This window comes from Oreochromis niloticus, linkage group LG16 (assembly GCF_001858045.2).
Source record: "Oreochromis niloticus isolate F11D_XX linkage group LG16, O_niloticus_UMD_NMBU, whole genome shotgun sequence".
Classification (NCBI taxonomy): Eukaryota; Metazoa; Chordata; class Actinopteri; order Cichliformes; family Cichlidae; genus Oreochromis; species Oreochromis niloticus.
Genome location: NC_031987.2, coordinates 6,744,713 through 6,758,400, shown reverse-complemented (window position 1 = coordinate 6,758,400; position 13,688 = coordinate 6,744,713). Strand labels below are relative to the sequence as shown.

Here is a 13,688-nt window from a genome sequence, read left to right as displayed (position 1 = left end):
AATATATATGAATTTTATAGCATTTTGTAAATGTAAACAAGGGGTGGCCATTTTTGGCCACGAACAGTCTCAGAGGGAGTTTTTATGTTTTTGCTCTCCCAGCACAAAAATAACAGTGCATTATAATCAATGTTGATGTGAATCAATTATATGCCCCAGACTCTACTATTAATAATACAAGAAATTTCAGTAGTAATGCAATTATATAAAATTGCGAGATTTGAGGTTGTCGTCCAGCTGGTGCAGTGGACAAACAAACTGGTGTTTAAAGGGTTAAAAAATAAAAAAGTAATAATTATTTTATATTTATGGAAAGAACTGAAGTTACTTAAAAGCTTTATGCAGAAAAAATGGCAAAACCCCCCCCAAAATAATAAAAATTACAGACCTAATCTGTAGGTGGCCACTTTTGGCCACGAACAAGCTGAAAGGGTAGTGATTTTGAACAACCCCTTAATTGGAACATGATTTTCAAAAATAACTTCATGTTGTAGAACACTATAACACTATACTATAAAGTCAACTGTAAAGTGTTTACTGATGTCATCAGTCAGAAGCAGGGATATTTTTAAAATGTACCAATAAAAATCTTTTGCAGCCAGCTGCCCCCTGCTGGTCATCAAAGAGAATGCATTTTTTGAGCATTGAAATAATCCAGATTTTACATCCATCTTTTGTACACAGACTGTGTGTAAAAAAAATCACTCTCCACTGTATGGTTACTTTGTGTTGAAAAAATAAAAATGTAAACTGATTATTCTTCTCTGGCCCGTCTCATTTTTTGTGCCAAAGTCCTTCTACAGAGCCAAACTTTCTTTGGCCATGAAAAGAATGCAGGTTTGAGACAGTTTTACATCAGCAGACCAGGAAACTATCTCTATGTTTTAGTCTATGCAACAAGAATGGACATAGCAATAATAACACCGCACAAACACAAAGAACATGATTTATTAGTAGTGGCGTGGTAGTTATTTGGTGAGTATTTTATGAAATCTATGTGTATGGATGTGTCCACGCTATTTTTAGTTTCATAAACATAAACCTGTTTACACAGTCACACAGTGCGGACTTTCCACCGTTATAGAGACAAAAAGCAAATGCACAGGATGTTGATGAGTAGTTTATAGTAATTACACTGTGGTGTGGCTTTCTTATGTTTTTATATTTATTTATACATTGTCCACTCATCCATCCATTTGCTTCTGCTAATCCTTTTTGAGGGTCGAGGCAGCTGAAGGCTATCACAGCTGTATTAGGGCGAAAGGCAAGGTATTTTAACCTGTTTAAAAACATTAAAATAAACTTTTTGTCTTTTTCACAGTGAATCTTTCCTTTTAACTGTCTTCCTTGAGTTATCATTAAAGTTAAACTATTCCCTCATATTAACAGGTAATGGGTGAGCGAAGCCATCATTGATGGTTCTACAGAAGCCTGCAGCAGGAGTACTGACAGGGGCTCCTGAATACTCAGTACCCATCTTATCTTAAAAACCTCATAGTGCTGTATCATCCCATTAGAGCACTTCACCCTCACCCACAATAGTTATTATTTTGAAAAGTGAAAACAAAATAAGATACAATTTACAATTTCAACAATAACAGTAAAAATAAAAGAAAAAAATAGTCCCATTGAGCTCAATATTTCAATTTCTCCTTCTTTGGTAATTCTTTTTATTCAGTTCCCTTTTTGTTTCAGTTTGGTGGTTTAAGTAGTTGAGACACAAAGACTAACACAAAACATGACAGCAGAAGAAACAGAAAGACAACAAAAAAATTTAACAGAACATATAACAGAGAGGCAGTTTTAGTGCTGCTAAACTGGCTGGCCCACCCCTCCACCCTGTGGTGTCACTGTGGGCAGATCTACCTCCTGATGAGCTACTGTTACGCTGTCAGACTGACCGCAGAGGAAGCCCCCTGGTTCTCAGCCTCAGACAGATGTGCAATCCAGCTTGTTCAACATGGGGGCGCCATGCTCAAACACAGTACGGCTAAACGTATTCAGTGTTGTATTTTGCATCCCAGCTGTGGCTTATCTCACCTGGCTGTATGTGGACATGACATCATCTTAAAGTTCAGCACAAAAACACTCACAGATGATGAATGTCCTGCTGTTACTGTAATTAAACCTGATCACCTTTGCTGTTAATGATGATTTAAATAATAATGATAATGTTAGTAAATATATCAGCGTTAGTAAAAATACAGAATAATTGTGATCAGCTGTGGAGTTACCTGCTGTACAGGTTGGCCTGTGTTTTAAAAGGCTTTCTTGGTTAAAAAGGTTTTCCAGGTTAACAACTGGTTTCCATTTTATTTAACAGAGTCATCAGTGATTAGAATGAGACTAAATTTCAATTATACAAAATTCCTTCCCTCTTCCTAACTTCCATTCTTTCCTTTCTTCATTTCATTCCTTACTTCTGTATCCGTCTGGGTCTAGAGACCAACAAGTCAGATAAAGAAATACTCAAATGGAAGGAACTATCAACACCTTAATTTAACACTTTAAGTAATAAAGTACTACATGTTGTTTTTGTAGTATTTGCTTTGATTCCAGATTCTGACTTAAATGCACACAGGCATGAATGCAGGGTCAATCATCATCAATCATCCAGAGAGATTATCAGAGAGAAACTCAAAGAATCCTGAATTATAATCTATGAGTGAATTCCCGAACAGCAACAATGATGTGTTTGTGTGACGCTGTCAACGTAAAACGGAAGATCTGTTTTCAGTTAACTTATTTTTTTTTTTTAGTTTTTTACACCTCATACTGTTGTTATTGTGTTTGTCTGGACAAATATGGAAAAAATAGAATTTTAGCTAGAAAGATGTATACACAGCTTCTTTAATGCCTCACACATTTGCATCAAACTCCCAGAGATCTGCAGGTTTTCTGCGGCGAGTTTCTGCTCACCTTTTATTAAACCAAATAAATACTCAGCTCTTAAACTGGACTATAATTTTGAATATTGCCTTAAGTCGTACATTTGACCCCAATGCCTGTCATATTTTCTGTACAGTGCTTTGAAATAAACATAATTGGAATAAACATGGAGCATTGTGAAAAATTGAGAATGTCTAAGGCTTCCTGTGAAATCTTGCTGCCTTTTCCAATTAAAAGCAATTAGAGTGCAAACTGAACTGAACACCCAGTCCCTCGTCATCTTCTTCTTCATCCTTTCACCATGTCTCTGTTTTTGTAGCTGCTGAGCATGAGAAACCCAGACACACTGGATTTACCATATATGAAACTAAGAGAGGTGAGTGCCTCCTGGAGCTGCTCAGCCCCTCTGTGGTGTGTTGGGTGAGTGTGTTGCAAACATCTTACTGAAAAAAACATGTTCTTTGTGTTAAAAAAAACCCCCATTGATTTCAAAGAGTCATGTGAGGAGGAGTTCCCTGTTGCTTCTGGGAATGTCTGAGTGATTCAAGCTGTAAATATGTAGATATGAAAAAGGGAGGCAATAATTTAAACATGACGCTTGGAGAGTGGAAACCTTTTTCCATTGCGTACTGAAAATGTGGCAATAATCTTTCAAGTAACAAAGGGCAGAAAGTCAAAGACCGCCTTATTTTCCATTGAAAATGAGGATGCAGAACATGTTGTGAAATGTTTGTTTTACACTGTTACTATGTGCCGTCTCTGTCTTTCCCTTTTATCTCTTACATTCATTCACAAACAGGCGACATCATGATAAATTACACATATGTGGAGCGCACCTCAGCAGTTATGGAGGCTCTGAGGCACTTCCAGAAGGTCTACCCTGATCACTGTAACGTGGAGATAAGGTATAAACATGTTGTTTGGAGGTATACTATCTCCTAAAACTGTTTTCACTCATGCACTGCAATCCTGAACTCTTGTGCACATGACACGACAGACAGCCAGGTGACAGGAAATATAAGGCTGGACATTAGCTAGACTTATCCCCATCTTTGCTGCCCTTTTAGCTCCCTCTCCTAAACCTAACAGAGCAAATGTGTCCACAGTGTGAGATTCTTCTATAATTGTCCACAGTGTTAGTATGGCTTGAACTAAACTAAAGCCAACCTAACAAAATAAGTATAAAATCAAACTGTGTTTTTCTGAAAATATCTTGAGCATGTATATTTTCTCAGTTGTCACTGAAGTTCAGGAGGATCCTCTAAGTTTGCTGTGTTTTCTTCAGGTCAACTCTGAGAGAGGGGCTGGAGTACTGCAAGAAGGTTCAGAGACCTGATGGATCCTGGGAAGGGTGAGCGCAAAATTAGAGATTTATTACTGGATGTCCTTGTTAGATTTTATATATGAGAGCACCCAAATCTACAGCACCAGAGACAGCTTGTAAAGAATAATAATAATCTAGACTTTCATTTGGATATTCATTCCCTCTACTGCTTAGGAACATTTGCACAGCTTTTTGGCTCGTAATAGCAGTACAAATAGTTGACTTAAGGTTCAGTAATTCACCTCATTAGTAGTTAAATTAGTTCAGAATAGATATGTACTGACAGAAATAGACTTTCATTTCTTTAGTGCTCAAAAAAATCCACAAATCTTATTTGGAGCAGCTTTTTGGAGAAACTATTTTCTTCCTACTGTTTACATCTTCCAATCAAAAGAAGCGGCATACAGCTAGCTAAGGTAAGGGCAGAGCAGTGGGGGCTGTGAGACTTTTAATGTTTACATCCCAACACAAGGTCACCGAAGCAAGCCTTCCCTCTATAAAGTGGTATGATTGGGGATGGAGTTCAGTAGTAAGAAAATAGTTCCTGCATACAAGGTTTGTGGGGGGGTTCTTCTTGTGGCTGTGTCGTGGTTTCTGTAAAGAGATCTAGCTGCTGAGGTTTTCAGAAGTATTGTTTTAGTGCTTTGAGCCATCTTTAGTGCAATTTCCATCTACATAATGACGTTACTTCAGCAGATTTCCTGCTTAAAATGCTGTCTCTGTCTGATTCTCAACATGTATATGCAAAAACAGACGCCTGTCCATGTCGCCTTACATCCCCTTTTACTTGTAGTTTACTGTGATCTCAAAAGGACCGTACACGACTCTGTAGCTGTGGTTTGCGTTTTTTAATTTCATTACACAATCTGCTTTTTCATTTTTTGGGTGCTTTCCAGTGCGCGCTGCCCTGGCTCTGGTGCTCTCCTCTAGCACCAGCTTCCTCTCCCGGCCCGGCCGCTACTGAAATAGGGAAGGGATGATTAGAAAATCCTCAAAGGCTGTGCAAAACCAGCAAACCAACACTCTGAACTCACTACTCCATTCATCCCCTGCAGCCGAACCACCAACCACACCCTAATGCATTTACTCTTCATTTAATTTTAATAATTAAAAAAGAAGTACAGAGTTTGGCTTTGCCATCTCTTCCTATAAGTAGACAAAACATCTGTAGATGAGGTTAAGGAGGAAGAAAAAGTAGGGGAAAGACTCACAGAGATTGTTTCTTAACAGGTTCTATACAGTGAGGAGGGTTTCAGGATCCCAGCAAACTAAAAACATGACAAAAAGTCCATGCTGAAATATGGACACCTTAACCTTTATGGTGATTCACACTTAGTTACAGCTAAAAATGCTTACAGGCAGTCTGCACACTAGTTTCCTCTGACTTTTGAAACGTGAGGATGTGTGGTGGAGGACAAAGATAAGACTGGCCATGGTAACTACTCTTTTTTTCTGCAGGTGAAAAGAGCATAGATAAACAAAATACAAGATGTGCTCAAAAACAGGACAAACTAATACGTTTTGGGAAGAAAAACACAATGGAGGGCAAAAAGCAGGAAGTAAAAGTGGAAGAGAACATAGAAGAAACAATTCTAAAACAGGAAGTGACCCACAGATAACAGAACTACACTTAGAAACTGAGTAATGCTAAACAAGATGACAGACAGAAAAACACATAAAGTCAAAAGGAAAAAATAAATAGAATGAGCACAAAAATCTGACATAAAACCAAAAACCAGAAATGAATAGAATAGAATAGAATACATAGCACACTTCAAGCTATAGGAACTTCCTTTGACAGAAACCACAGATCTTTCCTTGTGTTGGATTAAAAAGTGTTCATCCAGACAAATGTGAGACAACAGGCTAGAAATTATGGTGCGACGTGCCCATAGACATCTCAGATTTTTGTATAAAAATTTTTTTAGAGAAACTTAGCAGCAACATCTCTTTGCATTCTGTACCTTCAGGGATACGGTAGTTTTTCATTCAGAAGTCATTTAAAATTTATTGTTTTTTTATGGTTTTTCCTCATTTTCTGTCAAATACATCCTTTTAAAGTGGTGGGTGTTCACTGAGCATGCCAAAAGAATCAAACCAGGAGGTCAGTATGTACAAGTTTTTATATTCTCTTGGCTCTGTATGATGTCATAGAGAGGGAATACTGTATATAGTTGTCTCAGCACACAGTTCAGGCTGAAAACCCAGCTGTTGAAAGCTTCTGTTTATGAGAGGCAACCAATCAGAAAAATGATTTGTTAAGGGGGAAGGAACTAAACAGTTGGGGACGCACTAAGGGGTGGTACAAGGACCCTGTATAAGATAAATGAGGAGTATTCTGAATTATGAATTATACAAAGCTACTCTTGTAGAGAGCAGAAGAGGGCCAGCGTAATCTAAATGAGCCTACAGTTAATAAACCTCCAGGCTTCTTCCACACTGTTTTAAAACGTTTTAATGCAGAGAACTTTAAAATAAACAATTTTTCCTCATTGTTTCCTCAGATAAGGCCAAATGTTTGTTTTTGGTTTTTAACAATTTGACTCAGTAACATGAAGCACAGCCACCATGACACGGACGTCCCGTGATGTTTTATCCTTTATTCACAGTCACAGTCAACAAGTTCGACTGCTTTCTGCAGCAACGCCCTGCATCACCTAATACAGCACATAGCTGACGTCATTAAAACTATTCCTGCTATTCCATTATGTGCATGTTTTTTAGGCTGCAGTCCAGTAGCTGGTGTGGTCATGACGAATGTTTTGTTTTATTAATGTGTTTTAATAACTGTGCACATAATGTACAATTGAAAGCCTTGTGTTGTGACTCTGTAGCTTAGTGGGTGCTGCTTTTTTAAAAAAGAGCGTTCTTGGAAGCAAATGGTGATTCAAAATGTATAAAGAACATAAAAATATATCAGTAAAACATTTATAGAAATAAGATGAGAGATTAAAGTTGCTAATATGGTGATTCAGCAAATAAAACAGTAAAATGAAAGTTTTAATTCAGGTTACTTCTTTTACCTCTGAGTGCGCTCTCAGTGCTGCTGTTTATTTCTAAGGTGACAGCTGCTCATTAGTGCTCTGAAACTTTAAACTGGATCCATTTAAACTTATTAAACTGTATTTTGGTGTATGCTCTGTGTTCCAGCAGGTGTCTTCCAGGAACAGTGACGCTATTGTCCGATGATCTGATTGGTCAGTATGTGGTGATTTCTTATCTGTTGATATGTGAAAACTAACCTGAAGCCTACACCAGGTAGCATGAATTCATCTTACCCAGGTAACTTCAGGTTTAACCTGGGATTTCTTTACTAAAAGGTGAATCACCCTAGTAACATGTGAACCTAACCTGTTCAGTCAGCAGGTTCAATCAGTTCTCCAGAAACAGCATCATCATTCCTGGAAGCTACCACAGACCTCTATGAGGACAGTAGGAGTGTCAGGTCTTTGTGTTTATTACTGATGAACATCAGTCATAAATAATGATGCAACTGTATTTTTTTATTTGTTCTTAGTGTTTTATAAGCATTTATATATGATCCTGAAACAGGACATCAACACTGATTTGCTGAATTATGAATGTAGACTAAGTCCATGTTTGAGTTCTGGTTTTTGAATGTAATCTTTACCCTCAAACCCTTTAAATGCATTTTACTCTTATATTTTTGTGATATTTATATATATATATTTTTAAATCTCCATTTAATCACCATCATCTGACGACGTCTTTGACTCGAGATGGTGACACTCATTGGGATCATTTTCTGTGGAAGAAGAGTCATATGATCATGTGAACATATAGGGGGTCAACTTGGTGAGATGATAATCAGCTTTATCCCAGCTGCCAATATTAGAAGAAGTGAATCTAGATAATGGAAAAGTACCGAGGGGATGTTTAACTCCGTTCATAATACAGCTCTCCATGACAAATGTAAATGAAAGAATTAACAAACAAAAATGGCTAATCATCATAATTTCAACCATAAAATGTTAACAGCTAGACCAGGTCCCTTTATTTATGGATGCAATACCTTTAAAACTGTTTTGATTGTGTAGCCATATCAACAAAACAAACAACTCTAACAAAAAAACAAAGTTTTCTCTGAAGTTCGTTTCTCTAAACAGATGTGGGGTTTTTTCCTGGTATCATCACACCTGTTTTGCATGAGAAAAATGCAGGAACAAAGAGCCCTGTTAATCAAACTGTTCAGTAACTAAGTAACTAAACATCAATTCTAAGTGTATTTGTGTGTTACATTGAACCGTGGGCTCACATATCGACATATTTATGTGTAATGCTGGTTTTATCAGTATGTGCTATATGTGTCAGTGGTAGACTATAGAGTTACAGATGTAAACAAAACACGGTAATGGGTGTTCAGCATGGTTTAGGTTGAGGTGTGGCTTTACATATAAAGAGTGGCAGGTGACAGGCGAGTCAGTGGATCAACTTTCTGGTGAACAGTAAGTTTAACACTGAATCTCTGCTCATGATAATATATGTATATATATATATATTTATATATGTGCAGGTGTCACTAATTCATTAATGTAATTTGTAATTTTTGTATGTTTGAATATATTGTGTTTTATTTTCTGAACAGATTTTGGTGAACTCAAGGATCTGAATTTTGCAGTTTTGAAATGTTTGGTAAATAACACAGCGCTCATCATGTGTGCTTTTTCATATAGATTTGATTTTTCTTTTAGAATTTATATCCTAAAGATTTAATTTATGACTAATTCCAGGGCACGGACATCATGGACATGGCCACCACGGCCACCACGGGCACCATGGCCACCATGGGCACCATGGGCACCATGGCCACCATGGACATGGTAGTGGCCTTCTTAGTGGACTTCTCAACCTCGGCCTTAGGCAGCATGGATTTGGTGGTCACCATGGGGGATATAGTGGTGGCTATATGGGATATGGTGATGGCTGTGGGGGATATGGTGATGGATATTGGGGACATGGGCACCATGGGCACCATGGACACCATGGGCACCATGGGCACCATGGACACCATGGACACCATCATCATGGATGTTAAGAAGCGTAGGTGCAGACACAGGGGAGGACACAGGCACCTGTCCTGCCACAAGAAGAGGAGGGAATATCATGGGTGAGTCTGAATTCTGCAGCAGTAAATATTTTATCCACAACAGGAAGTAGATGTTATTCAGCTGCGTGACATGTTTGTGTAATACATCCTGAAAAAGATCACTGAAATTATCTGTTATATATGTTTGGAAGGTTATCACTATATAGCAAGTCAGCAAATACACACTTTAAGCCAATTTTAAGGATATTTTGAGGTCATAAGTGAAAAATAAACCACTCATCCTAACCACTGAGCCAAAAAGAGTTTAGAATTTAGAATCAGCATGAGGAATTCACCAAATATAATCTGTCTCTTCTCCAGGGCTCCAGCAGCTCCTGCAGCAGTGACTCTGACTAGATGAAGATTTCTGGAGGAACCTGCAAGGACATATTACTATCTTATCCTTTCCTGTCTCATTTCTTTTAATGTTTACTTAAAAATAATTTTAGCAGATGTAAAAATACATAAAATATAAAGAATATGTAAAACAGAATGCTCATACACATATTTATAAAAACTGGATATCTGGGTTTGTGGAGTATCATTTTGAGCCTTGAGCTTTCCTATGTTTGTTTTTGAATTAGAACATGACAAGCGTGGCTCAACTCTACCTGAGAAACTGAGGAAACTGCATTCTCACGGGGTAGCAATCTGTCAGTCACAAGGCAGCTCTGCCTTAACGCAAAGCCTGCTTCAGTGTCTCTTTGCTCTGGATCATGATTTTCAAAAATAACATTATGTTGTAGAACTAAAATCATCTGGAAATTGTTCACCGAGTTCATAAATCAGAAGCAAGTATATCAGTGAAATTATGCAATTAAATTCTTTTGCACCTCGCTGCCCCCTGCTGGTCATCAAAGAGAATGCACTTTTTTTGGTGTTGGAAAAAAGATATCCAGATTCTACAGCCATCTTTCTGTACACACACTTTGTGTAAACTTGTAATCAGCTTCCACTATATGGTTATCTTGTGTTGAAAAAATAAATATGAAAACTGATTATTCTTCTCTGGTCTGTTCAGTTTTTTGTTTTTTTTTTGTCTGGTGTCCTTTTACAGAGCCAGGACTATTTTGGACATCTCCATTTGGTACCAGTTAGCTGGCCTGCTAACTAATGCCAAACAAAGAGAGCATATAACCCCAGTTTTAGCTTCTCTACACTGGCTTCCTGTTTCCTACAGGATCTAATTTAAACTTTTACTTTTTGTTTTTAAGTCACTTAACACCCAAGCCCCTTCTTACCTGTCTGAGGTCCATGAGGTCTAGCTCAAAACTAATGCTATCCATCCCACGGACTAATCTCAAATCTCGTGGCAATAGAGCCTTCTCTGTGGCAGGTCCCAGACTTTGGAATAGTCTTCCCCTAAATATTAGACTTGCACAAACTCTTGATCAATTTAAATCACTACTAAAGACATATTTTTATGCCCTGGCTTTTAACACACAGCTTTGTGCAGCATCGTCTGTCTGGAAATGTGCTATATAAATAAATTTGACCTTGACCTTGATCAAAAGAATGCCAGTTTAAGGCATTTTTACATCAGCAGACCAGCAAACTGTCTCTGTTTTGCATATAGTCTATGCAACAAGATCGGACATTCCAATAGTAACACAGCACAAACACAAAGACCATGATTTATTAGTAGCTGCATCAGACACAGATCCTATGAAATCCATCATTGTGTTTGCTGGGATTAATTTAACAAATGATGGCATGACATCTTATGGTAGGAGTTCAGGCTTGCCCCATATGATGTAAGCTGGATTTCATAATAGAGGTGTGGCTTTATAAAATGGCAGGGTCAGCTGAACGCTGTGTCTGTTGATCTGCAGTGCAACACACAGTAAGTCCATTCATGGATATGTAGGAATAATTACCATGAAATATGTGTTTATAAATGTGTGTATTTGCATCTGGTACTATTTCTAGTTTTATGGACAAAAGTCTGTTCACAGGTGTGAACTTTCCTTCTGATGAGTAGTTTATAGTAATTATACTGTGCTGTGGCTTTCTTATATATTTATTTTATTTGTTCATACATTGTATGATTCTATATTTTAACCGGTTTAAAAACATTTAACTAAACTTCTGTCTTTTTCACTGTGGATTTTTCTTTTTATCCGTCTTCTCTGAGTTATCATTACAATTAAACTATTCCCTTACATTAACAGGTAACGGGTGACACCAAGTTTTTTGAGTTTCTGGTTTTAGATTGGATCATTTGACATGTTTGGGCATAACAAAGGTAAATAAATCACTTTTATTTCCTGATTCCTCAATTCTTTTTGTAAATATTTATTCACTGAATTTTAAGGAGCAAAATTTATTTTTAAAAGGAGGATGTCGACCTCAGCCAGTGCCAGGAGGATGTCCACCAGGCCCTGCCCCACCACCTTCATGTCCATCTCAGCCTGGTTCATTTCAATGCTGTCCAGTGACCTCACATTGTGGAGAATCTGGAGGTCATGGCCACGTGGTAGGACCCGGCTGCGGATCTACTCATGGACATGGTGATGGCCATGGGCATGGGCATGGTCATGGCCACGGTCATGGACACCACGGTCATGGCCATGGTCATCATGACCATGGACATCATGGTCACGGTCATGGCCATGGTCATCATGACCATGGGCATCATGGTCACGGTCATGGCCATGGTCATCATGGTCACCACCACAAGCATAAACATGGCCACAAGCATGGTCATTGTCACAAGAAAGGAAAACAGTGTCATGGGGTAAGATATGATTATTTATGCAACAATGTACATTTTGCTATGCCATTTGATCTGCTTTATATTTTCTTTAGTTATTGTAATAAAAAATACTCAACAATATTAGAGGGAGAACCAAAAGACAGTCCAAAAATCACCTATGAGCAGTACTTGATGGCAGAGTCCCTGTAGCTGTATGTGTCTTCATTTATAATACCAGTGTCAGACCTATGAGTAACTTCATAGGTTTGCTCAAATTCATGATCACATACAGATTTTGACCCAAATCTGCGGCTTCCCAGAGCTCTAGACAACCTAAGACTTATTGTTTTAGTTCTCATGACTACTGCTTTAGAGTAAAGGTTATTAAAGCAAGTGTCCCCAGCTGTGAACATTCGGGAATGGAAAGGCTGCGAACAGGGTAGGATTCAGGAGTGCAGCACTGCACTACTGAATAGGAGTTCAAACAGAGGTGAGGTATGATGACACTAGCAAGTTTGTGCAATCCTTCCTGAAAACCGATTTTCAGTGAGGCATTTTATCCAAGTGTAACTCTCCAAGTATCGACTTTCAACACTGATGTTTTTATAACTTGCTCAGTCTTGACTGAATTCGTCACATTTAGTCACACTGAGCCAAAAACCTTGATGATCTGATGCCATCATTTTTACAGTAACTCAGAATGGAGGATATAAAACTGAGATTAAATCAGTGTGCTAGTTACTTGCAGAGTATTTAAAATATATTGTGTTTATCCCTCGTGCAGTCCTCCAGCAGCTCCTGCAGCAGTGACTCTGACTAGAAGACTTCTCCATGAAACACATTCCACCTGGAAATCTTCGTGACACACAACAAAAATCATTTTTATGATGTAAAAATCTGGTGTTAACTCAAATATAAACCTGTTTTTGGCTCAAGAAATGCAACCACACTTTTAGATCATGTAAAACACACAGTGAGCCTATAATGGTGACTTTGTATCTATCTCTGTGGTAATAAATTTGAATTTGAGAACAAAGATGGATTCATTTTCTTTATGGCCTCTTTCTCACTTTTATGTGTGTCCTGTTATAGTGGTGGGTACTCATATTAAACATGATCCCTGTGCAGCCCCTGCTGGCCTAGTGGTGCACGAGTCTTTGTGTGCCGCATAGGCTTAACTGCTGCTTATCTATACTTGAGAAGGTGCGACTAAAAATCAGTGTGCAGCTGAGTTGGGAGGACTACTCCTAGATCTCATCATTAGCTTAGGTTATTAGGCTATTTGATTAAGATCTGCTGACTGTGGAGGCCATTGAAGCACAGAGTACTCATTGTCATGTTTAAGAAACCAGTTTGAGACTATAGGGGCTTTGTTATGTGGTGTGTTATCATGCTGGAAGAAGATGGGCACACTGTAGTCATAAAGGGATGGCATCAATGCTCTGGCAGGCTGAGGTGTTTAAATGCTGCTCAGGTGGTAGTAGAGCCTCTGGCTCTTTTACAGCAGTCAATGTGCTGACGTGAAGCAGACTTTAAATAAATGTAACAAGCAGAGGGTTGTTCCTAACAGTATCTGAATTAAATTATAATCATTCTAAGTGTTTTTTGTATTATACTAAATCAATCTTAAAAACAGTCAGTCCCCAGATTTGTGCCACTTTATATTTGACCTC

The 13,688-nt window shown here is 38.2% G+C and overlaps 2 protein-coding genes across 3 annotated transcripts; both read left to right on the top strand.

The window, feature by feature from the left end:
- The first annotated feature begins 3,165 nt into the window (after positions 1-3,165).
- lss (lanosterol synthase (2,3-oxidosqualene-lanosterol cyclase)) lies at positions 3,166-10,318 on the top strand. The gene is made up of 7 exons (XM_005464025.4): positions 3,166-3,265; positions 3,689-3,794; positions 4,175-4,240; positions 7,364-7,410; positions 8,820-8,866; positions 8,965-9,341; positions 9,642-10,318. Exons 2-7 carry the CDS (start codon positions 3,697-3,699, stop codon positions 9,679-9,681), a joined length of 675 nt encoding a protein of 224 aa, XP_005464082.1. The 5' UTR covers positions 3,166-3,265; positions 3,689-3,696; the 3' UTR covers positions 9,682-10,318.
- Positions 10,319-11,100: 782 nt separating this feature from the next.
- LOC100690507 (kininogen-1) lies at positions 11,101-13,051 on the top strand. 2 transcript variants are annotated; one of them, XM_005464027.2, is made up of 4 exons: positions 11,101-11,163; positions 11,492-11,565; positions 11,660-12,057; positions 12,800-13,051. In XM_005464027.2, exons 2-4 carry the CDS (start codon positions 11,547-11,549, stop codon positions 12,833-12,835), a joined length of 453 nt encoding a protein of 150 aa, XP_005464084.1. In that variant the 5' UTR covers positions 11,101-11,163; positions 11,492-11,546; the 3' UTR covers positions 12,836-13,051. The 2 variants fall into 2 exon arrangements, with proteins under 2 accessions (XP_005464084.1, XP_013122000.1); XM_013266546.2 differs by having other exon boundaries at positions 11,657-12,057.
- Positions 13,052-13,688: the final 637 nt, after the last annotated feature.

Coding starts and splice junctions, on each gene's coding strand:
- lss (XM_005464025.4), top strand. CDS start 3,697: ATGATAAATTACACATATGTGGAGCGCACCTCAGCAGTTATGGAGGCT. Junction 7,411..8,819: donor ATTGTCCGATGATCTGATTG/GTCAGTATGTGG, acceptor TTTTCTGAACAG/ATTTTGGTGAACTCAAGGAT. Junction 9,342..9,641: donor AAGAGGAGGGAATATCATGG/GTGAGTCTGAAT, acceptor TCTCTTCTCCAG/GGCTCCAGCAGCTCCTGCAG.
- LOC100690507 (XM_005464027.2), top strand. Junction 12,058..12,799: donor AAGGAAAACAGTGTCATGGG/GTAAGATATGAT, acceptor TCCCTCGTGCAG/TCCTCCAGCAGCTCCTGCAG.